The sequence below is a fragment of the Gymnoscopelus microlampas genome (assembly GCF_963454915.1).
Source record: "Gymnoscopelus microlampas genome assembly, chromosome: 8".
In the NCBI taxonomy this organism is placed as follows: Eukaryota; Metazoa; Chordata; class Actinopteri; order Myctophiformes; family Myctophidae; genus Gymnoscopelus; species Gymnoscopelus microlampas.
The window spans coordinates 45,080,124-45,106,377 of record NC_139945.1 but is presented as its reverse complement, the minus strand read 5'-3'; the positions used below and the strand labels follow the sequence as shown (position 1 = coordinate 45,106,377).

At 42.0% G+C, this 26,254-nt stretch overlaps 1 protein-coding gene across 5 annotated transcripts in view; it reads right to left on the bottom strand.

Moving 5' to 3' along the window:
* Positions 1-26,254, bottom strand: part of LOC311049825 (neurobeachin-like) — a 302,517-nt gene that overhangs the window by 198,018 nt on the left and 78,245 nt on the right. For all 5 annotated transcript variants that reach the window (XM_084063694.1, XM_084063693.1, XM_084063690.1 and 2 more), the window contains exons 2-8: positions 23,527-23,758; positions 18,958-19,058; positions 18,243-18,338; positions 16,665-16,786; positions 11,044-11,170; positions 8,290-8,409; positions 7,175-7,321 (exon numbers count right to left, since the gene is read on the bottom strand). In XM_084063694.1, coding sequence (XP_083919820.1) covers positions 7,175-7,321; positions 8,290-8,409; positions 11,044-11,170; positions 16,665-16,786; positions 18,243-18,338; positions 18,958-19,058; positions 23,527-23,758 — 945 coding nt within the window. The remainder of the gene's footprint in view (positions 1-7,174; positions 7,322-8,289; positions 8,410-11,043; positions 11,171-16,664; positions 16,787-18,242; positions 18,339-18,957; positions 19,059-23,526; positions 23,759-26,254) is intronic.

Genomic DNA, 26,254 nt, shown 5'->3' with positions numbered 1-26,254 from the left:
CAAAGTTATATGTGTGACTATTCTCATTCTCATCTATAGCGTCTTTGAGTACTTAGAAAAAAACGCTATATAAATTCCAGATATTATTTTTAAATTAAATGCATGCATAAGAAGTCGATGGAGTCAAATTTAAACAAGAAATGACTAAAGTCATAATTTAGCCACGAGCGGCAGGCTTTTTTTGCCCCAATCTGCCGTTGAGAAATTGAAATTAAAAAAAAAAATGAATTTTTTTTTTTTTGAAAAAACATTAAAAAAAAAAAAAAACTTTAAAAAAAATATATATGTCCTTTTGAATATGATTTGACATTCATATTATTAGCAGCTGTATTGTGTGTGTGTGTCCCCCCAACTACTCAAGTTAAAGTATCAATACTGCAATGTAGAAGAACTCTGCCAAAAAATGGCATACCTCAATATGACATTTTGCGGCTATATTATGACTTTGTCATGTCTTGTTTTTGTATAGTGCTGTAACATGTTATGGCCTAATCACTGTCATTCAAGCATAAATGTCTTAACATTAAAATTAAAATAAGTAACCGGTATAGGACTAGGCTACCTATTGTGGTACAAAACAAGTCCTTCTGCAGTGAATTACAACATTAGGATTGTGCAGAATTCAAGAAGCTTTATTTGTTACTGACTCATAAAGATACAAGCAGCGAAATGGTTCTACATATAATTGATATAATGAAGAAAAGAAAATATTAAGCAAGAAAATAAAATGGACAATAATAACTAAATAAAAATAGCCTACAGATATATACAGTTTTAGGAATACTCTGGGACTTGTCTTAGACAGGCATGTCATCAGTGGTGTAAAGTAACTACATGTACTCAAGTACTGTATTTAAGTACAATTTTGAGGTATTTTTCACTTTACTGTGGTATTTCCAGTTTTCAGTACTTGTACTTCTACTCCACTACATCTCAGAGGCAAATATTGTACTTTTGCTCCACTACAATTATTTGAAAACTTGAGTTACTAGTTACTTTGCAGATATAAATTACTAGGCCCGAAACCCCCAGCCGCGCACGGGGCCCAGCGTGGGCGCGTGTATATATGGGATGAACATTTGGGAAAAAAAAAAAAAAAAAAAAAAAGTTGTAATGTAAAAGTAAAAAAATTGAGAAAAAAATGGGGAAGAAATAATATTTTTTATGTTTCAGGGGGTCCGCGGACCCCCTGGTGGTCCGCGCCAAAGTCGTCGGATGAAAATGTCCAAACGGTAAAAAAAAAAAAAAGAAAAAAAATCAAAAAAAAAAATCATGCAGGTTCTTGCTTGTTTCTGGCGTGGCATCCCAACCTGGCATCCCAATGCCGGCGATGTGTACTTCCGGGTTGCATAATGATGACATCACTGTCGAATCCTTTGCTGTCATGAACCTAGCCTGGTGTGTTGACCAGTAATGATGACATCACTGGCTAATCCTTTGGTGTCATGAACCTAGCCTGGTGTGTGGAGCAGAGCAGAGCAACGTGCTCTTGTTGTTTTGGGGATTTTCAATGGCGGGCCGTCGTGTTGTGTTGGCGTCGGTGGTACGCACGGTAAGCGGTAGGAAGCTGCTTCCACTTCCGTTGTGTCCGACATTTGGTGAGTAGAATTAATTATGTTGCGAGGTGGGAACGGTGTAGTGAGGCATGGCAGGTGCCCTACGCGAAACGTAAATTCAGGCCGCCCGCCGTGGCGACAGTGTTGGCGACATGTGGTGTGACGGTGTTGTGTTTAGTCGATAACAGAGCTGTGGGGTGTGGACACCGAGGGCACGGAAGTTGCTCGCCATTTATATAGTTAGATTACATTATAAAACATACATTAACCACTTTAGCCCTATTTTATACCAAGGCTATTTGAAAATAGCTGATCTACAAGCTCACAAAGTGTCGCATCGCGACACGTTGTGAGCTTGTAGATCTGCTATTTTCAAACATTTGTGTACTTTTACTTTTGGTACTTTAAATACATTTGGATACCAACACTTTTGTACTTTTACTCATGTAAATTTTGAATTGCGGACTTTTACTTGTAACAGAGTACTTCTACATTGCAGTATTAATACTTTTACTCAAGTAAAACATTTGAGTACTTCCACTGCTCCTCAGAGTTAAATCAACACTGAAGCCCTGCGGCTGTTGTAAGTCACAGATGATTAGAAGATTCTCCGCTGGCCGACTTTTTATGACTTAATGACTTTATGACTCTCAGCCTCTCACTCTGTCCTCTCACTATTACGGTTAGCATAGCATGTTGCTAACACATCAACAAAGCAACCACAAACTTTTCGCTGGAGCTGGTGTGTGTGTGTGAGAGAGAGAGAGAGAGAGAGAGAGAGAGAGAGAGAGAGAGAGAGAGAGAGAGAGAGAGAGAGAGAGAGAGAAAGAGAGGGTGCGCGCGCGTGTGTGTGTGTGTGTGTGTGTGAGAGAGAGAGAGAGAGAGGGAGGGACTTGGGAGAGGGACAGATGGAGACGGAGGGGGGGGGGGTGCTGCGAGGGGAGGCGGGTGCTGTGAATGACGGCCGTCCATTGGCCGTCCATGGGCCGTCCATGGGCTTTAAAGTAGTGTCTCCCCATTGGCTGTAAAGTAGTGAAGGACAGCCAGGACAGCCAATAGACAAATAGGTGTCCCGAAAACATGTCGAAAACATGTCGTGTCGCGAGTGACGATGTCTGAGGCTGTCTGTAGAGCCGCAGCGCTTTCAGCTCACGGCTAAAAATGTGAAATGTGAATGTGTTTTAAGCGGCACCATGAGGCCAAATTGAATATTTTTGTTCGAGTGTCTTCTTTGGCCTACTACAAGCGCACGCACGCACACACACACACACACACACACACACACACACACACACACACACACACACACACACACACACACACACACACACACACACACACACACACACACACACACACACACACACACACACACACTCACACACTCCCTGGCCTTCGGGTGAGAGAATTATATGTGGGTTGTACTGTATTCATACTCAACCGCTTATACATTATACATTTCATCAATTTCAAAATGTACATTTGATAAAATAGCAATAATAAAAGATCTAGCTCCCAACACAGCCTATGGGGCTTAAGTGATTAAACTGAAACAGCTGGCAGTCCGTTGTAGACAGCATAAGTGTGTATTTGTCTGTTCCCTACTCTGTTCCAAGTAACCACCACCAGACTATTCCCGGCAGTCCCCTAGATTAAAACAGGCAGGTCTCTGACCCCTGGACAAGACACTCAACTTGCTAACCAATCATTTGGCCTGACATCTCTCTGAACCCCTTAGACAGCTCACCTGGATGCGTGTCTCTCACACACATATAGCCAACCCCATTCACGACTTCATCAAATGTGGGTAATTGCTTGCCTGGAACACCTAATTCGCTATTTCAAGCAATCTGGTGGGGTCATTCCATTGTGTGTTCCCTTCGTAATCGAAGGTCTGGAACCTCAATTTAGGAAGGAAATAGCAAGTCAGCAGCGATTAGAGAAAGGACCAAATGAGAAGTTCTCCAAGAAGTCTCCAGGCTTTCTTTGACCATATGGTTCTGTGCATAACTGTAGCCGCGGGTTTCCCTAAAGTGGCATACCCGTTTCCAGTTACAATTCAGTCTACCATAGCGTCGCTTGTTTGGCACAATTGTAGATTTAAACCAGAAACACATATGACACCTTACCATGTTTTTCTGGTTAAATCTGCTGCAGAAACATACAGTATGAAGGTGCCATACTACTATATGTGTTTCTGGTTTAAATCGGCAGCTGCACCAATCAAGCGAAGCTACAGTATGAGAAACTGAACCCGGAACTGGGTATGCCACTTGTTGTCTTCCACAGTCTTCAGCAATGCAGGCATGGTTGTAGTCGGGTTGGAACACAGTGGAAAGCTGTCCATGCAGTGTTTTGAGCCTGAGCACATGCCTGCACATGAACGGGCGTACCTGTGAGACTGTGTTCCCGTGAGCCATCCAATGCAGCATGCTTTGGCTGGCTGCTTTTTATCTGGCTGCTTTTAAGCCCCTACTAAACTTGTTGTCCAGACTACAGTACAACAGACTGTAAGTTGAAATGAAGTAGGGAGATTGTTATCAGTCATTTGAAAGGCGTGAAAACGTTGCTGCTGCAATTCTCTCCACACCACACCGACAGTCGGCTACTAGTAGCCTATGATGTAGAAATATGGCGTTGGCTTTTGAACAACAAACATATGAACATGCCATGCAATGTGCACATGCTTAAATCATTTGAGAAATCGGCAGGTGGCTTACAGGACATAGGCACAAGTTTATACTTGAACTAAACTCTATTTAGACTAGTTTGGTTTATCATATCGGTCTTAATTAATGTCGAAACGATAAGCACAGTGCATGCCTGCAGCAACATTAGAGTGGATTGTTTCCATTGTTGGGCATACACCTCACTTAACAGACTAACCAGTAAGACTCCCTAATCGGGAGATAAGCGACCGTAGGTCACATGTATACAGAAGAGGGCTGTAACGGCGATTGGTTCCTAGTTGTGTGGGCAATGGATAGTTTGCAGGCAAGAGCTGTTGGTGTGTGTGTGTGTGTGTGGTGTGGGAGAGAGAGTGTGTTTATAGGGGAAAGGAGGGATTGTTTGTGGGGGGCAAGCCCCCGAGTTACGGCATTTTATGTGAGCTGCAGTGGCAGGGGGTCCTCCACTGGGGGCGCCACCACTTTTGCATCCGTTCTGGAGCACCAGGAGTGGGTGGTCCCCGGGAATGCCCCGTGAGCAGCCCCGTTGGGGTGGTCATTTGGTAATTTATCCACATGTGCTCATTTTTTACACTTGGGGGTCCCCGAGGCAGCTGGGGGTCCGGGGAGCTCCTTGGAGGGTGTAGTTTGGCAGGTAAGGAGTGTGTGTGCAAAATGTGGCATGGATCGGGGCAATGGGTGCGGAGATATGAGCAGGGCAAAAGTGTGACGTGTGTGACGGAGTGACGGAGTGACGGACGGACACCTGGAGCAGCTTTCTGTAGTAAGTGCGACCTACGGTCGCAATAAGTATTACACATCCACTTGTCTCCTAAACCCCTAACATCTAAAGGCACTGGTACCTCCCTATGGACATTAGAGAACACAAATATATTTTGGCCAAGGATAGGATGAATTATATCACTGTTGGTCCAACACCAAATTATTTGTCTACAAGAAGAGAGAAAACAAACGATTATTGACATTGTTTGTTACTGAGAGCTAGCCTGGTCATGGCCAGACTAATATCACTGCATAGATGAGGAGGCGGAGGCATTCGTGTGTACGCTGGACCAATAATATTCCACCCGCGATCGGCCATTTTGGGGCTATGGCCTGCTGAAAATGGGTGGTTTTCAATGAAAAAAAAGGAAACTGAGATAAGAGTGTTTTTTTTAAAATCCCATGTTCCCTGTTTTTTTGGAATGAGATGACGCTCGAATACTTCTTCTCTGAGTGACGATGGATCATCCTAAAGCTGTGTTAGGGTGCCCCTTGAGGAATCAAAAAAATAAAAATAATAATAGAACAACTTTAAGCGTCTTGGCGGGCAAGTGGACTATTTAATAGAACAACTTTATGCGTCCATGGCGGGAAATGAGTTACCCATTTAGACCTGAGGCCAATTTTAAAAATGCCTTCTAAATCCTGACCTAAGTTTTCTGAAAAACTTCAAATATTTATTCAAAAAATTACAACAAATGTATGTTGCTATATCTAACTATATAAATGGCGAGCAACTTCCGTGCCCTCGGTGTCCACACCCCACAGCTCTGTTATCGACTAAACACAACACCGTCAGACCACATGTCGCCAACACTGTCGCCACGGCGGGCGGCCTGAATTTACGTTTCGCGTAGGGCACCTGGCATGCCTCACTACACCCTTCCCACCTCGCAACATAATTAATTCTACTCACCAAATGTCGGACACAACGGAAGTGGAAGCAGCTTCCTACCGCTTACCGTGCGTACCACCGAGGCCAACACAACACGACGGCCCGCCATTGAAAATCCCCAAAACAACAACAGCACGTTGCTCTGCTCTGCTCCACACACCAGGCTAGGTTCATGACACCAAAGGATTAGCCAGTGATGTCATCATTACTGGTCAACACACCAGGCTAGGTTCATGACAGCAAAGGATTCGACAGTGATGTCATCATTATGCAACCCGGAAGTACACATCGCCGGCATTGGGATGCCAGGTTGGGATGCCACGCCAGAAACAAGCAAGAACCTGCATGAATTTTTTTTTTTTTTTTTTTTTTTTTTTTTTTTTACCGTTTGGAGATTTTCATCCGACGACTTTGGCGCGGACCACCAGGGGGTCCGCGGACCCCCTGAAACATAAAAAATATTATTTCTTCCCAATTTTTTTCTCAATTTTTTTACTTTTACATTACAACTTTTTTTTTTTTTTTTTTTTTTTTTTTTACCGTTTGGAGATTTTCATCCGACGACTTTGGCGCGGACCACCAGGGGGTCCGCGGACCCCCTGAAACATAAAAAATATTATTTCTTCCCAATTTTTTTCTCAATTTTTTTACTTTTACATTACAACTTTTTTTTTTTTTTTTTTTTTTCCAAATGTTCATCCCATATATACACGCGCCCACGCTGGGCCCCGTGCGCGGCTAGGGGTTTCGGGCGGCCATAGGCCGCCCGCACCTCTAGTACTGTATATAGCAACAAGAACCCCAAAAGGGGTCCCCGTCCTGAAAGGTATAGTTACAAATAGGGGTTCCCGCCCAAAATGGGTTAAAATGACTTAGAAGGCAAGAAAATAGAAACAAATCTTAGAATAATAGCTATCACAAAGTAAGCATTATACATGGAATTATCTTCTGCATAGGTCAGCATTTTGAATGTAGAAATTCAAATCGTTTAGGTCATGTGGATGCGCCTGGGAGCTTAACACCTGCCGTGACTGATAAAAACAACAGCTCACAACTTTATCCCCCTGTGTGCCTGCTGCTGCTTGCCTCAATGTATTGTTAAATTATTCCTTACAAGTGTATAATTTATGCAGCCTTATATCAGAATGGATAGGCATAGTTCCCAGGACAGAGCCACAAGGCATAGAACTGCAGCATGGCAGCACTGATTTCAGAGATTGATAGGTGATGCAGTTTGCATGTGTGTAATCTCATTTAGCCAGTCAAGTACATACCTTATAGCCTGGTCCAAGCTGATGAATTGCAAATATCTGTGCGGGATTGAGAGCTTCACTGAATATATAGACGGCCCCTAGCTGTCCGCAGAATACTCTGTTAGCGTCTGCCGTCTCCGAGGACCCCAGGAAACATTTATCATAACTCTGGGAGAGAGACAGAGAAGAGAGGTCATGCCATTACCCCATGATAGGGGGAACTACATTCCAACTCCACAGACAATTGAATAGGAAGACACAGGAAAAACACAGGCGTATTTCACTGAGCAAAATGTCATTGTGGAACAGTGTCATACTGAGCCACACGTTGTGAACATCCCACTGTCAGGTCAGCTTAATCAGTTTTATACAAAGCCTGCAGGAACTGACAATGATTTAGATGGATTAGGCATCCACAACAGCTTACAATAATTATGCATCTTACCAGATTTTGTCCATTTTCCTCCACATTTGTGGGTAAAAATACCAGCACGTTAAAATATTCAAAATGTTCTCTAAATTAAAAGTTGATATTCACAAACGTATTTAGTCTCCAAAAATATTCAAAATGTTCTCTAAACTAAAAGTTGATATTCACAAACGTATTTACCATAGTCTCCATGACCACAATTCATTATTTCAATGTGAATATCACTCATCACCTACCCTTTTAGCTATTAGTCAATAACCTAAAGGGGAACTGTGACATCACAGACGTAAATCTTACTGTAGTTCTTCCCCGTAGTTCCATTCAGACCAGCCCCATGCCTGGCCCCAAGGCTGTCTCTACGCTGGACTACACAAGATTTATCTCCCAGCCTCTACCATCCAGCACCTCCACAGTGGAGGGCTCCGTGACGCTCGCACAATAAGTTTATAAGGTATGTAAACACCATCTAACAGCACAAATATTTGCAGGCACAATACAAATGACTATTTACCCGATACAGGTTAAAACAAATACATAATGAACAAAAGAAATACGAAACAAAAGCCCCGAATAACTACAAAACAACCTTCAGCCATAACCCTCTCTCTTCGCTGAGCACTTTTCCTTTCAAAAACCAAGGCTGCAAGCATAAAAGCCAAAGTTAAAGTGTCAACAGGATGGAAGTGTTTGGGGAAAGTATGCTTACATCATTTGTGTTGACATGCCATGCCATGTCACCATAGGAAACCAGTTGTCCATTAACGTAGCATCGAATCTCACTGTTCCTCCAGCGGTTGTAGATGTGGACTATACTGATCATGTACCACTAAGGGTGACAATAAAGACACATTTAAAGAGATTTAATAACCATATGCAGTACATCCTCTGTCAATACTCAATGACAAGTACAGGTCATTATTTTATTTTAGAAAACAAATGCTGTGCACAGTTTCTAAAAGCTGAGTCTAACATGAAGCACACCTCTGAGGTCATCTTTGACCCTCCAATTTGCATTAACGTTTTAAAATTAAGCCCACATTTTTCTTTAAAGTACAGAAATTGCAACCTACTGTTCTAAAATTAGGTACAATCAGACTTAATAATTGGAACATTTATTTTTAGATCCCTTCAGGGTTTTAGTCGATCTAGAATAATGTGAGTAATTAGACTTGGTATGTCTTTGAACTCATACTGCTAAACCCCTTATGTTGATTTGTCACAATTAACAAAAATTACGTGATGATACCCCTCATTTCATTTCCTGCCAGTGCACACATCCATGTGGTTCAATTTGTACACTACAAATTTGACAGTGTAGTTTAAACAAGACGGTGTCTAATAACGGCGTGGCGATGTCCTTTTGATGACATATTTTGATTGTATGGCCTATGGTTCAACAGTTATAGGCCAAAACTTGAATCAGCCTGTTATAATGCCACAATGAGGCCGATTTGAAACATTTATCACAAGGAAGCTGCAGGGGGAAATAGCGCCCCATGGGCAGCAGAGAAAGTGATTTTGGACGTACGCTCTATAGAGGAAGCGGATGTTGCATACATGATATAAGACATTATAATTTTTTTGTAAACATAGGCCCGCCGACAAAAGTTTGAAGCCAATTTCAAGCAAACAGTATGGAATATCAAAACCCTTTTTGATGGTCATTGTCACATGACTCACAAAAACAATTCTGCAACCAACAGTGGCAATTGTGGCATTTTTGGCACCCCCTATGGGTGTAAATAAAATCGATTTTGGCTCGTGTTGTTTTCAGAGGCCCCTCAATGTATGACTTTTTTGCGAAAGATTGGATGCTGCGTTCATGTTTTGTGCCATTCGTTTTTTAAATATGGCCCAACTGCAAACTTTGGAAGCCATAGCCAATCGGTATGGAATATGAAAAATCTGAATGATACATGTTCATCACATGGCTATGCAACACATTGAGAGAGTAGCAGTGTAAAGCAGTGCAGTCAGAGGGACTATCCCCACCTGCATAGCTGTATATTGGGGGTGTGAATTGATGTTCTGATGATATTTCCTCTGACAAAAGGCTGAGGAAACATCAGTGCAGATATTGCACTCTTTTCTGGAGGTGTCTTCTTTTATCTAGTTGTTTTTTGATGAAGTACACTCACAAGACCCAAACAGCATTGTGGGAATCAAGACTGGCAGAGCGCAGACACCCACAGCAGTATTTAGGATATTTTTTAAGTGACTATACCAAGTGTTTATTTTTCGGACCCAGGAGGAACACTGTCGGCAGCAGTTTAATAGAATATCAACTGGCCACACAAAAGGGGTAATACTGTACTCACAGGGAAAGACGCAGTTTCATTATGGCATTTATCAGATATCTGAGACCAAACACATAATTCAACACGTATACTCAGTAACTTAGAACTAAATCTACACCAAGGTAGGAAGAACCGAAGAACCTGTTCCCAGGTGTTAAGTGAGGGCTCTAACACATGCCTTGAGCCAGCTTGGTTTCTCTGCAGGGACAGGTAGCATACTCAAACATTCCACACTAAATTAACTTTCATTTGCTCTTCTATTTTACATTAAATTACACCTGTTAAAGTCCTCTTGGGGTCTTAAAAACCTCATGTCTATGTATAGATTTGCAACTTGCAGTTGCAGTTTATCTGAGAAACGGTGATGGGCTGGGAGTTAGGGACTAGTGTAGTGGACTGAGGAGAGGAGCTTAAAATGTTGGATTTCACATTTCAAATTCACTTAATGTCAGTAATGGTCTATGGTGCCTGTGGAATGAATCATGTATACTGTAGCTGAACCTACAGTATCCTTCAATTGAAAGGTCTTTTCAAATCCCTCTCACAATATAACGATCGAATTCTGATTAAAAATCAAGAAGCTACCCTTTAACCACTGACATTATAGACTTAGATAGGGCTTAAGTGGCTAAGAATCTTTCTTTCCTCTCTCTACTTTTTTTTCTTCTTCTATTTAATTATCTCTCCCCAATCAGGTTGACTCAATTTATAAGGGGATTAAGGCTAGATTAATTTCCAAAGGCCATTTGTATAGGTATGCTTTAAATACCAAAATATTCCCACTATGAACGTCTGCCTATGCCTGCTTAAACATTGTTACAGCTGTTGCGGTCATTGCTATTGTTTATATGCATGTCTTTTATTTATTTTAATTTTATTATTTATTTTCCTAACCTTTTTTTCTTTTCTCAGTGTTGTCTCTGCATCTGGGAAGAGTGGGAGGGTGGTTGGGAGAGCGGGTGGAAGGGCGGGAAATGAGGGGTATTTATGTACTGTATGTATGTATGTTCATGAATAATGACCTCATATGGGGGGGGGGGGGGGGGGGTCTTTAAAAAACCCAATAAACAGATAAAAAAATGAAAAAGAATCTAAGCTGTACTCTAGTTCAAGCACTTCATTAGAGCAGCCTGAGAGTGATTAGAAATAATAGTTGCACTTACCTTCCTGGGCTGAAAGTCATATTTCACACAGTGCTGGAACCCTTTTCCTTTTGACTTGAGCGATGTCACAATCAAACAGTTGCCAACAAAATGTGCGGAGTACCCGATGCCCTTACTCGTTCGAAAGCTGTAAGTGAAAGTTCATAAATACTGTGAGTTGTTAACTTGACAGGTGGAATCAATTTAATTTAATCAACAAACAGGGTGTAATGGATGTATTTAAAAAGTCCAGTCTGCTACAATCTTAATTTTCTGTAAAGGAAGTGTCTGATGGAAACATAAAACACGGCAATGTATCTGTAATATTTTGAATTTTCTTAAAAATATTGTTTATATAATTTGGATGACTAATACATCTATTAAAGGGATTGTAGACAGTTCAGAGATAAACAAAGAAAAAAACTCCAGCAGTTCCTTTCCCCGACCACCAGGGGGTGACCTCCATAGAGTTAAGGGGGCTTCAAAACGGGCCATGCCGAATATAGGTTGCTTTATTCGTATAGAATTCGCGGAACTGCCCGCCCCTGCCGGTTCTTTGAATTTTTATTTTTAAATAGGCTCTTTCATGATAAATTGACCACATATATGATAATATATATAACTAAATTCTATCCAAACGATTTTTTTAAAGTAAATTCTGTGCCTCAAAAAAGAAGTTTGAAAGCGTTTTAAAACCGAAAGTAAAAAGTTCCCACGGACACGGACGTTAATTTGCGTTAATTTACGACCCGGACAAACATAAACAGTAGGGAAAATACGGATTGCAGAAAGAGGACTGTGTTTCAATGCAGGAAAACACCCCAGCATCATTATATAGTGGCTGATAGAGGGAAAAAAATGCTAAATATATATATATAAATATGTTTCAAATTTAGGCTTAATGTTGCCTACAAACCCTTTAAACTATGCCATGTAAATAAAATGTTTTCACAACGTGCACTCAACATCCTTAACTTTCATGGTTGAAAAACCAATAACAATGTTATTCTAATCAACCATCCTAGTAGTCTTAGCCTGGTAAACCCTCCCTCCGGAAATCTCATTTCCATTTGATTTCATGAAGGAGTCTGGTCTGAACCGCCTTTCTGCAACAATCGCTGTGGGCTGGAGTTGGGCGAGAGTAATACCGTTGACTGACAACCCCTTCAACCAATGATCGTTTTTCCCCTTCAGCCAATCAGCAGTTCATTTTGACGAGCTCCAGACTATGTGACGCAACAGGACTTTTGGGACGGCCATGCCGAAAATAGGTTGCCTTATTGGGATACATGCGTGTCACTCCCCGCCCCTGCCGGTTCTCTAAATTTATATTTTGAAATAGGCTCTGTCATGATTAATTGACCACATATATGAAGTTAAACAACTAAATTCTATCCAAACGATATGTTAATAGTAAATTCCGTGCCTCAAAAAAGAAGTTTGAGACCGTTTTAAGAACGAAACTAAGAAGTGACGGCACTCGGACAACAACAATGGCTGCCGTTCGTCTTTTGTCGGCGGCTCTCAGGCTGCACTCGGGTTCATTCGGGCTCACTCGAACTCGCCACCTGATTGTCCAACTGTCGCTGTCAATCACAGAACAATGAGCGACGACGCTGATAGGCTCGTCGGCTCGGCGAGCAGAGCGATTATTGGAGAAAGGCGTTTCAGACCAGACTCCTTCATGAAATCAAATGGAAATGAGATTTCCGGAGGGAGGGTTTACCAGGCTATAGTAGTCTAGCTCAAGATCTTGAAATCACGGAAAGTTGCTGTTTGACTTCATAGTGTATTGTTGCACAGTGAAGTCTACAAATTCTTCTTCCCTTTCTACACCTACTCTTTCTCTCACCTACCTGGATGTAAGGCGTCTAGAAGAGAAACACCCCCATACACATTGTGAGAACACCAACATCCTGTTTAATTTTATTCTTCTTGCCTGCCAGAGGCAGTGATTACCACTGAATGATATCCGTCTCGCGCACGCACAGGTCAAGTAATAATATATCTGAGATATAATATATCTTAATATCAAAAAAAGTCAAGTGTGACCTGGGATGACGGTGTGCAGGGAATGTGCTGGCGTACATAAACCAATTCAAAGGGTTCTCCAAGGGCTGCAATTAAGACTTCCGCAGCTACAGTTTTGAAACACCTTTCTAACTCTGAGGAGACCAGCGTTTTCAAGAGCCATGCTGTGGGAGATGAGCCACAGGTGTGCTGTCCTCCCCTTGTTAAGCCTTAAGGCAAATTTCCTTTTTTCAGCAGAGCCTGTTTTCTTTCTCTTTTATAGTTTAGGTTCAGTAAGCGTTTGAAATATTGGCAGTGGGGAAGTGTCATTAATACGGCACTCAGAGGGGCAGTTAGGAGTTAAGTGTCTTACCCAGGAAAATTGTCAATACGCTTTTGCCTAGTTTTACAGGGTCAATGTCGCTGCACCCCATGCAGTTGCGACTGCTGTCTTTCAGGGTCCATTAGGGTGTTCCCGGCAAGGTGGGATTCCTTGTGACTTCGTTGGTACTAGACATCCAGTGTTAAGCACTCAGGAAGAATGAGAGTTTTGTATGTAATTCTGAATGACTAGTTCTGTCACTCGGAATCTTGGCAAAAAGATTCTGCAGGGACATCCTTGATGATGATTGCATCCATTATGTACGTATGCTAGCACATTCCACGCCCACCGTCATCCCAGGTCACAGGTTGTTGATATTAATTACTTGACCTGTGTGCGTGCACAAGATGGATATCATTCAGTGTTAAGCACGGCCTCTGGCAGTCATCCAGAACACAGAACAGTATTTCAACATGAAACCCACCACCACCTCTCTCTTCTTGCCCTGCTTGGGCACCTACACACACTCTCTGACTATGTTTGGGTACATCACAGAGTACCCTCTTCAAAGCCCCCACCACACTGCCAGCTGCTGGGATCAACTGAAACAAACATTGGCTCCTTTTCCAGGGCTGATAAAGGGAGATTAGGCTTTTATGCTGTGGGATGCATGCAGGGCGTGAGAGAGATATGAAGTCCCAGACCTGGATACCATTGAGTTTGTCAGGCTGTTTCAGTGGCAGGGGACCTGCCTGCTGGTGATTTCTCTCTCTCTCTCTCTCTCTCTCTCTCTCTCTCTCTCTCTCTCTCTCTCTCTCTCTCTCTCTTAGGATAAGAGAGAGACAGAGCAGCATCTCTCTCTCCCTCTTTCTGTCTGTCTCTTGCACACAAGCAACAATATAGTCTACTTCTGAAAGAAGGATATGTTTTCCTCTCTAGCCCCGACGCTGTGCTCTGAGCCACTGAGAGCAATGCATAAACAGGATTAGCAAAACATATGTACTGTAGCCTGTTTTGTGAAACTATGTAACAACAACAGGAACAAATTAATTCAAATAACTTGGGTTTAGCCACCTTTATTTTCTCTTTAAGTTCCTATACATGGAAAATTAGAGATTTACAGCAATTTCTTCCATAAGTAATGGATTTCTTCACAGGGATTTCTTTCAAGTGTTATCCAACAACAGCAATGGCATCAAGCACATAAATGGGCTGTAACTGTTATTTTGGACTAATTGCTGAGAACGTGATTTCCCCTCTGGCAAGCGCCATCTTTTCGACTTAATTATCATTTGTGTTTCTGTCTTTTACCACCTCCCATTCTATTCTATACTTCCATCTTGAGGCTTCGCTCCCCAGTGAGAACAATAGCTGATAAATACTGCACTTCTGGGCTATTGATCTAAGCACTAATTACCCACAAGCCTCTACAAGGGTGAGGCCTCTGTGCAGGCTCTGCAGACAAACTAAACTAATTCTTACTTCCACAAAGTAAATACTGTAAAGAAAACTTTATTAGAAAGCGCCTTTAGAAACAAGAGTACAATGTGCTGAACAATAAAAACATTACAAAAATAGAAATAATATAAACAAAACAAAGTGCTTACTAAAGAAGTTGACGAAGTAAGAGTTTTTAAAACAACTTCTTAAAAAAAAACATTGTGCATTTTTTATAACTATGGAGAAATGGTTCCAGTGAGCTACAACTGCAAAGGCTCGGTTACCATGTCGTTTTTAGCCTAGGTTTCAGGACAGTCAGAAGGCCTTGGTCAGAAGACCTGAATGTCCAGGGGATGCATTTGTATTATGTAAAGTGGGGCCAGCCAGTGTAGTGCTTTGTAGGTGATTTTAAAACTAAACAATGTAGCTACTAGCACAGGTGTAATGTGAAACTTAAGTTGTGTATCCAATATTCAAATTGCCTACAGGGTCAACCGAAGGCGGGCGGGCGGATGGTGGGTGGACGTCACAAACGTAACATACGAATCTGCGAGGCACACCGTTGCTCCGATCCGCACCAAACTTGGCACAAACACTGTTCAGGGGTCTGCCACCGGACTAGCCACACCAGGGCACACCTTTGGCACCTAGGTGCCCCGCGCACCATTGCTCGCCCCTCTGTGTTCTTATTGGCTGAGGTTTAAACATAACTCCAGTTCCCAGCATGCTAAACGCCCCAAACGTGTTAGGTGCTCTTAGACAGCCAATAGGGACAGGCTGTAATTGGAAGTAGGCTGTGAAACAAAATGTGTCTCACAAGTTTCTTCCATTTGGCGGAGTCAGGTTAGGTCATAGCACCCTACCTCTCAAACACAAGGTCTGACAGTGGACAAGGTCTGATAGTGTATGACATTGGACCTGGAGACATACTGGAGATAAATATTCTGTGACTACTTCAAAAGGTAAGAAAATCGCAGTGAAAGAGTTAATATGGATTGACTTTGGCAATGCTTCTTATTTCAGAAGCAATGCTTCTGAAATAAACAGGATTGGACCACATTCTTTACATGCAACTCAAAGTTCTGTATTGATCAAAGAAGACTCCTAGGTTTTTTGAGGCTTGCTTAACATTTGCTGCTAAAGGACCAATACAAAGTCTAACCCTGTACAGTAGCTTTCCACCTCAGTCCAGCCAGCACCAGCCACCACAGTTCAAACCCACACTGGCTTTAATCACAGATAATCTAGCCTAATTCCCCCTTTGTCCTATTATAAACCACATTATTTGAAAACATTAGGTCCTTTAACAGATATAATTATGTTAGTGTTACAGGCTGCCAAAGGTTTGCACATCATAATCTGCTTAGATGGGGAAAGAGAAACTGCTGGTAGATTTATGTATCTTCTAAATCTAAATGATACAAACACATCACAATCATAGTATGGAAAACACACACACACGCACACGCACACAGAAGAAGTTTAATCTGTTTTCTAGCCCAATTAAGTTTACAAATGCAAGGGATGGGACTTAGTATGTTATTCAGTCAAGTCTACAACACTTGACCTGTATTCACTGGTGATGATACAGGGGCATGGCACCCCCTCTACCCTCCAGGATATGATGCACCCCCACAGCCCTTCCTGCACCCTTCCTTCCTTTCGACACCCTGGCCAACAACCCAAGTGGATTGTTGGTTCCACCCCAACCCCACCCCATTGCACTCTATTTAAGTATCCATTTGTTGATAGGGTTTATGCCACTTACTGCAACCTTGAACTTTGGAAGACGCTCTGGGGTACTGCAAAAATACTGTACTCAATATGTACAGGTAAAGAATTACAATCAATATAATTATTGTATACTCACCAGTAAAGGTATGGTTTATCCTTGTCAACATTGATATTGTTCAAAGGATCCATTCTGAACCAGGTGTTGAGAGTGAACCCATTCTGATAAGGCCACTTAGCTATAGGAGGTAAAGCAATGGCCTGTGGACAGATGGAGTAAGATGATCACAATATACAAATAGAAGACGATCTCACTATACAGTACTGTATAAGGCGTCACTTGTACAGTATCTTCATGTCACTGGCTTCCATTGGAAATGACGTGTAGCCTATCACTTTGTTGCCGCAGGATTTGCAGCCTGTCACTTTGTGTGAATGCAGCATTGTGCATCACGTCATAAAAAGGAACAAACGAAAAATGCTTTTTCTTTTTCACTGACTCTAGTTCAGTCACAAAAATGATTATTTGTTTTTGTTAGAGGTTATACATTTCAATCCCCAAGGAACTTTTTTGCTGTATCATCTTTTTTTTTATTCCAAAAGTTAAGTGATTTTGTAATGTAAAAAATAATGTGGCTTTCCATTCCCTATTTTGCCTGTCCAATAGCCAATCAGTGTTATACAATAGTCTTTACTCATTCACATAAAAATATGTTACTCTGCATGCACAGTTGACTCATAATTATTCATTACCGACACCTCAACCATAGCCACGGCAGTGGATTGAATCGTTGGTCACTGAAGCGTTAAATTAGCAACCCATAATGGTGTATAAATAACCATTTTTTCCTTTCAAACAATCCTATTTCAAGTATTTCAGTAACCTAAAACCACTTTTTTCATTACTTAATAAAAACGTAATAAAACTTATGTTTTACCAATACCAAACACATATGTTTGTTTTCATCCCATGCAGTTCAAACATTAGCTCCCACCACCAACCCAAAACAAGAAAAAGTTAAAAAGGTGGAGAAGGATGTACTGTAGAAAGGAGAGTAAAAATGTGACAGTGGATTATATAATGTGCCGCAAGTATTAGTATAGGGCAGTGGTTCCCAAAATAGGGGTTTAGGACCCACAGGGGGGTCCCCAAATTATTGGGGGGTCTCTCCAGATGATTAGCTTAATGTGCAACATTGTTTTCTCACTCAACAGTAAACAAACCAACATACAGTATAAGTGTATTAAGTGTATCTATCTGTGAAGTGAAAATTTAAGGACTTTTAAGACCTTTTCAATACCAAATATTACGTAAGAAAGAGGAAAACATTGTGAAAATAGCCAATCTACAAGCTCACAACGCCTCACAGTGTGGCTATTTTCACAATATTCATCCCTGAAACCGAGTCAAACTAAATGTAATACTTGTCAGGGTGGGGGGTCCCCAGTTCAAAAAGTTTGTGAACCCCTGGTATAGGGCACAGTCATGTTTCAGGGTTTGTTTATTATTGTTTTTACAGGTTATGATTGTAAGCTTTCAAATGATGTGTCATTGTTTGAAATCCCATAATGTGATGTGCCCACTTGGGGCACATTACATCATAAGACCCTGTCGCAAATGGGGGAATATGTACATGTATATACACAGTATGAACAAATAAAGATAATCCCCAGTTCAAAAGTGACCATGTACTGTAAGTGACTGTGAAGGACTTACTGCTGCACTGCGACCAGGAAAGTTGAAGAAGGTATCTGGACCATGTCTCTGGGGCATCTGATTGAGCACTGACAGCAGCTTGACTGCATGCTTTGGCTGCAGACAAATAAAGATAGAAAGAGTACCGTCAAGCACAAAACATTTAATAAATACCAAGGAACTTAGATCAGAAGGAAGGGACGAGCTGGACACCGGCCATGATGACGCTCATAGGTGGCAAACTCGCACCAAAGGTCTCAATCGTTCAGAAATAGTGATTATTTATAAGCTGGTCCACCTGGCTCCCATTGACGGCAATGCATTTCATCGAACTCCCGGCTGCAGTTTGCCACCCAGAGCGACGAATCTGCCAGCTGGAATTGCTGGATAGAGAAAACTACGTGGGTGTCCTTTCCTTAATTTACCTTCCTTGATAAATACCAGGAACCGTATGTTGACTGCAGACAGTCAATACACTACCAATTTCAACATTATGCAGCATGTCGATAGCACAACAAGCCCCAGAACAGTTCTGTCTGATGGCTGTCTAGAGGGCTAAATGGATTGTCTGTGTCAGACTGTGCTAATTATATGGCACCCCTCGACCAAAATACATTTTCAACTGGAAAAAAGTGTTTTTCATCAGAAAATCTGTAATTTCAGTCGTGGGTTATTTCCAGTTGTGCATAGGATCAGGCTCATACAATACTGTTCAGCAAACTGGCGTGTGACTTACCCATATGCCTCCTTCTCCTTGCAGCATACTGAAGAGGAGCTTTAGCTCCTTGACTGTGATACTGTAGCTGGCCAGCACTCCCAGCATGTCCACCAGCAAGTCTGGAAAGGCAGCATAGCACACAGACAGCAAACACATAAGCATATAAATTACATGTACAGTATGTGCACAGAGACACACGCACACGCACACACAAACAGAGGGGGAGGAAAAAGGGAAGAAAGCAATCAGAAAATACATTAGAGTATAACAAATGTAGTTACAGAATTCCACTTCATCCCAGAGGGGCGGCTTTGATGGCACAAGGCTATTGTTAAGTATTCACGTGTAGTACTTCTCATGAGAAGATAATGAACTGTCAATTTAACTTCATTCTCTCCGGGTCCATTGTGTATAAAATTCTATTATACACTATTCATCCAAGAGACGCTTGCAGCAATGTTAAGCCTTAGTTATGCACAGTTGCGCATGCTCTGAGCCTTTTTTTTGTGCACAATATCCACACACAACTACAAGTATAACTCAGGCTTCAGGGGGACATTGACAACTGAATGCTGAATCAAAGTGTTTAACTTGGTTGACACAGTTATTCTGTTAAGGAAAAGGCTTTGCATTCATCAACTGGAATAACACATTTTGTCATATATTGAGCAAAATACCTACAGGATGTACTGCAGATATATTGTATTTGTCTGTAACATAACTGGTGGTTTGATACACTGTAAAATCCATTGTACACTCAAGAGTGTAAAATGTTTATACTCTCAGAGTAAAACTTTATTATGGGGATTTTAAAGTGTACATATTTGCTATAAACAAAGAAAATGTACATATTCTGTGTTGCAAGGGTACAGCCTAGGAGCTCTTCTGCATTATTTGTTGCCAAATGCTGACACTTTACACGGTACCACTGCATCATGTCCAGACTTCATGTCCAGACTCTAAGCAATAGCGTTCTTAAATTAGAAAGTTAACTTTAACACTGACAAACCAAACACACAAACATATCGCTGAACCCTGTAATTGTTACAGCATTGACATAACATGGCTATTACCTTAAGCTATCAGGAAAGATAATGAAAATTGCCTGTATACTGGGGTAGTTACAGATAGCTGGAGTCATGCATTACCAGATAGCAAGGCAGAAAATATTTCATTATTCTCAACTCTTAAGAAGTAAACAGTACTGAAAATGCAATATTCGTTTTACTTTCATTCAATCTCTTTCCAAAGCACACTATGACTAATGAGATTTTTCTTCCTTTTGCTTTTTCCGTCTTCTTCTTTTTTTCTTATAGCCTGTAGAATGTCAATGTTTGAAGAAGGGATGTAATCCATCCCCATCAATCTACACCAACTGGTTCTTTCACATGATGAAAGAATTTACCGACAGTGTTATGCTCCTGAAAATAGTGTCAGTGGCTGAAAGTATATTTGCTCTAGCAAACTTAATAGTTAAGGTCAGGCATATCTATAACCTCTGTGGGATTACCACCTCCCCCACCTGGAGGTTTTTCAGCCTATCAATTATGGGTACTTTGAGGATGGAAATTAGCTTTTCACAACTTTTCTTTCTCATTGTAATGCAAAATACAGGTTTATTGCAGGTTCAATCTTTTTTTTTATCTGCTGCACAGCACACTTGCACCCTGGTGCCAGAGTGCAAAGTCTGAAAACAAGCAGGTGTTTTAGAGTCTACAGTACATATATCCAACATAATAACAGCGTGTGCATCAGTCAACCAGCATCAGCCAATCAGTCAAAATAGCATTATAATTATATCTTCCTTGGCATTTAAACTACAGCCTATTGTTTGTTCCATTGTTTGTGAAACATCAGTTTCATTGAGCTGCAAAGTAAATTTAGTTTGTTCTGTATAATAAAGTCAAATCTATGAGAAATGTTGCATGTTTTTTAAGCATTAAAATTATTCCAAATGATAAAACCTCATTATAAATCAGAATAAAGTACATATCTGCAGCAGTGTTTTCTTTTGGTCTGAATTGCTAAACTGCGCCCGACAGGTTAGGGTCCTATCTGCACAGAAGGAATATGCTTGACGATTTATCATATTAAATGATAAGAATTTGGAGCCAGGCAGAAATACACATAAAAGTCATGATCAGCAGAGTCAGTCAAAGTTCAACATGACATCATAGGAGGGAACTAGAAATACAGTAAACATGATAAGGTCTCAGCAGATTCTGCTTCAAAAGACAGTCGAGAAAATGGAGTGATTTTTATTTTTTATTTATAGTGGAAGAATGAACCACAACTCCACTGGAGCCATCCCTTTAATCTCGTAGGAGTGATAGTACTGTTATCTTGAATCAGGAGGAACCAGAGTCCTCCCCTGACCTTGGTGAGTGATAGGCCCTTATTCTACCTCCTTCAGCTGATTGTCTCCGACAGGCCGAAAGGCATGGCCGAGCCTATGTTTTGCACCCTGTCCGTCTGTCCGTCAGTCAGTGAGCAGCTAATCTCCGGCACTGTTGGCCCGGTCGCTGAGAAACTGTGCATACACACTCCCTGGATGCCAAAGCCGAACCTATGCCCTGAATTCTTCAGATTGGCCTTTTAGAGCACCACCAGGAGGCTGACTTTTGTGAAAACTATAGGTTACTAGCGTAATCCCGCTTCTATGAAATACAAAGCGAGAGGTCTCGCTATGGGAGAGCGCCCTCTAGCGCGAACACAGAAGCATTATCTTGATAAACTTCCAGACAAGAAACCTATATAATCACTCAGGGGACGGATATCCGCTCAGTCCTTCAGAATAAAGGACGTGACAGACGGGAAGAAGGCGGGCGTACCGCTCGGATCAGCAGTGATGCTGAAACATTCGTCCTGCTGCCCCGAGACATTTTCGGAGTCAGGAGCAGTAGGCTCATCGCCCCTATGTTCTGGGCATCATCACATGTACAGCCTGTAACCCTTTTTCTTTATGTTGAAGAAAATAGACGGTGTTTTAACTGAAAAGAGCCTTTTTATTTCAACGGAAATAATAATAGTTCGTGCCTTGGGCTGTATACATATATTTACATTATGTTTGAATGTACAATATATTTTTGCAAAGTCCTTTGCTCAGCCAGGCGTCCAGAACGCGTGCACCGCGTGCATCCCGTTCGAATCGGCTCACAGAAAGTGGGGCAGATATCGGGAGGTGGCCTTGTCCATCGCCGTTCCTCCGCTCATATGGTTGCCATTTAGGTCTTTTACATCTCGGTGCGGCGGGGGCTGGTTGTGCCACACTGGGGACGGGGGCCCTTGGGACCCCATCGTGCCTCCGCCTCAGCCTCCGGGTGGCTGTTAAGGTGCCGACAACAGCACCGAACAAACCGTCTTGGCTTACGGGCTGATCCATGACACCGGCCCGTTCGGTCTCAGAGAGGCAGGAGAGGTTTTGTAGGGCTATTCATGATTTGAATATATAATTCGAATGTGAAAGAATTTCAGTTTAAAAAAATATTTGTATTTATAAAAAAAAAAGAAAGTGTATTTTCCTGACCTACCAATGCGAAAACAAATGCTTTCATCATGTCATACATGATCAACAATAAAGTTTGAGTGCATGCACTGCACACAGAAAGAACGTTGTCTCTGCCATATCACCCAATTGTGTTGTGCACACTCAGCCGCGCCTGTGTGTGTGTGTGTGTGTGTGTGTGTGTGTGTGTGTGTGTGTGTGTGTGTGTGTGTGTGTGTGTGTCTGACTGACTCACGTGGAGACACACCACATTGGTTCAGCCCTTAAAGTTTCCCCCCATAAACTTCCCTTGAAAGTTACATTTAAGAAACTTAAATTATGACAACAGCAAAAGTTTTTATGCAACATTGTCCGTCTGTAAGAGGAACTCTTCTCTGCTTCTCTCTGTCTGTCGCACAGCCGCCCCTTCAACATGCAGTTGAACTGTAGCTCCGCCTGATCTGCAAGCCCACAATTCATCGCTGATGCAACGCGTGTGGGCTTGTAGGTCAGAGAAACACAGAAGGCACTATGCAGGAACGCACAGACAAAGTGGTGATGGGGCACAGACAAAAAATAAAATTAACCTAAATTAGAGCCATAACCCTTAAATAATATAGTTGGTTTCACTATTTTGTTTAGCCTGTTATTGCATGTGTTGCATTTGTATGCGTGCACGTGGGTGTTTATTATTGCACAACTATACATTATTTTATATAATTATATATTATATAAAATATTCGAACATAATTGAATAATAAAAATAATAAAGCATTGACATTCGAATGGGATTATAGAGGAAAACTGACAGCCCTATTCTATTGTGAGAAAAACATGCAAATCGGACATAACACTTGCAGTGCAATTTGCGTGGTGAGAGCTCACAATGGAAAATCATCGCCACTCGCCAGCCACGGAAAACTTGCTGAGGTTGGTGGCAATTTAAGTATTATGTCACATTTTCATATAATATAACGATATGATGAATTACAGGCAATGTTCCCCATTGAACGATCACTGTTGAAATTAAGCCATAATTATAGCTTGAGTGTCAAAGGTCACAGGTCACATTTGAACTGTTCAGTTAACTGACAAATCGGTACCTGCGATCATGTCGTCCACGGAGCTCATCTGGAGGAGCACCTGCTGGATGACGCCCACCTCTGTGCTTGTCTGCAGGTTGCGGACGCTCTTGCGAAGGACGGCAGTGAACATGCTCCAGATCTCCGCTTGGCAGGTGACGTCACAGTGCTCCAGCAGCTCCACCATACAGCTGATACTCTCCGCATCCTGGATGATGAAGTTCATCTCCAAATCAAACTCGCCACCCACCAACTGCACAGAGAAGGGATATAGGGAGGGAGGGAGACAAGGGAGGAAGCAGGAAGGTGAGAGAATGTCTGATTTAGTAGCATGCGGGCACTGCACACACAGCGAAGAATGAAGGTAGGGATCTCTTTCCCTCTGAAAGCTTCTTATTAGATTTTAAGCACCCTTGAAAATTCGAGGTCATTTGGATCTTTAAAGCAACATCGGAGCGGGGGATGGGAACGCATCTTATCTGGGCCCTATTGCCCTTTTCGAGTCTCAAATAAACATTATTAAGAAAGTCGAAGAAACAAAATCAATAATACCATTCTTGAAGTTCAGCAAGCATGAAATTGGTCATCTCAAGAAGAGCACGGTATGTAGGGGATGACTGACAACACATTAGTGTAGTGGGTGGGCATCAAACCAGGCAGGTGGAAAATAGGCTTGGATAGCCAGGGAAACATTACATGTGATTGACCGGCAATAGCATGCAGGATCAAAAACACTTACTTTGGCAGGGATGGAGGTGAGTGGTGCATTGGAGTTTGCGAGAAGAAAGTGAGTTTGTGTTACACTAACAGACAGTATTTTTGCATAGCAGCTACAGTTCTCACTCCCCATGTGTATCCCTTTACTATCTCTGACTTATCAAGCTCTGGTCTGACGTTACACACAACGGAAACCATTGGCTAATAATGCTGCATTGCGCTGAGTCGACGTCTCCATATAGTTCACATATGGGCATATTTGTCCAGTCTAGACAAACTCACAACTTGAACTTGATAGATTATACAAGCAGAAAACACAGTGCTTCACACAGTGTTATATCGTCGTTATTGTGCTGTCAAAGCATCACAAGATCAAGAAGGGTTTCATTCGTCACAAGTACAAGGAGTGAAATGTTGGTGGGACCTGTTCTGTAGAACTGTGCTAACTAAATACAATACAACAGCAAGGTAGATGTTTTAAAGTATTGTAAACTGACAACCTGGATGTAATATTTACTACATACTATTATACTTCAAGTGATCTCAAATCAAGTATTTAAACTCATCAAAGGTGGGCTGATGCCTGTGTAGTCACTGGTGTGAAGATTAGCCGTTACAGTAGCTATACACTGTGTCATAATATAGGATTGAATTACTAGTTAATCTTTCTGACTCTGAAAGTTATTAATGCAGACATTTCCAAGACCTACATATTCTGTCACAAAGCTGTATAAAAGAGAGATACAGAAGAAAAAGATTCAGAAAAGAGAAAGATTCAGTACTTCAGTACTCAGTACTCTACATGGGCATATCTACACGGCCACCACAGACACAAACCCGCCCGACACCACTTGAAATGTATTAAATTATATATTATATTATATCCTATCCTACTATATACTGTAATAAGGAAAGCTCTGTCCCCAAAACCTGTCTGTTCTGCCCGGTTCTCCTCAGTGGCTTGAGCAATTAATCTGAACTTGCACACAGCCATTGACCATTAGCATGTGCACACAACTTCGACGCCGGTTTTTCACTTTACCAAAATGTAATCTGTTTATTAGCGTTTTTAAATAAACGCCAGAGATTCGGAGTCCGGGCAATGGGATCTATCGTCGCCATGGTTACATCCGTTGCCATGGTTACAGCCCTGCAAGCTATGTGATGATCAAACTGCGCATGCGTGGAATTACTGCACGCTGCCGAGTGCCGGCCACTGCCACACAGAAAACGCTGCAAACTTTCATTTACGGCCTGTGTCCACACTGCACACACTGCGTTTTATGAGCAGGGGGGGGGGGGGGGGGTTTGGATATCATCTTCATAGCACTAGCGCACAGATTCACACGTGCAATGTTCTAATCCTCTGTTATTAGCACACATAGCTTCGCTCAAACAGCTTAAACATCAACTTCTCATGGTTGTGGGAGCGGTCGTGGTCCACGGCTGGGTGTGTGTGTGTGTGTGCGTGCTGGGGGTCCGTGAGCGGCAACGGGTCAGTGGCTGTGTGTACAGTATGTGTGCGTGGGGTCCACGACGCGGCGACGGGTCTGCGGCCGTGTGTGTGAGTGTTTACTGGGGGTCCACGGCTGTGTGTGTGTGTGTGTGTGTGTGTGTGTGTTAGAACTGTTGCAGTTAGGCAGACATCGAACACAGGCCTTGCCCATACATAACTAAAAGTCTGCAAATACTTTGACTGCGCACATCCCTGGGTACGGACTTGTTATAATTCAGGACATGTGAGAACCCTGTTTGAGGCTGGGACAGCTACTTGGGTTTACGTTTGTGCAGACAATCCTCGTTATAAAACTATACCACTTCATTCTGGGCCTCCTCTAAGGCATCCATCCCCAAGCTTGGAATTTAGCCAGAAGCCATCTTCATCAGTAAGCTCAGAGAAACGAGGCAGCACTCAGTGAACCAGTAACAATGGTATAATGGAACCTCATGTCTTAACTTATGTCTGAGAGGGGGAGAAATATGTGGTGAGTTCAGCGACCAAGCTGTTCAGGCAACTCTAATAAAGCCACAG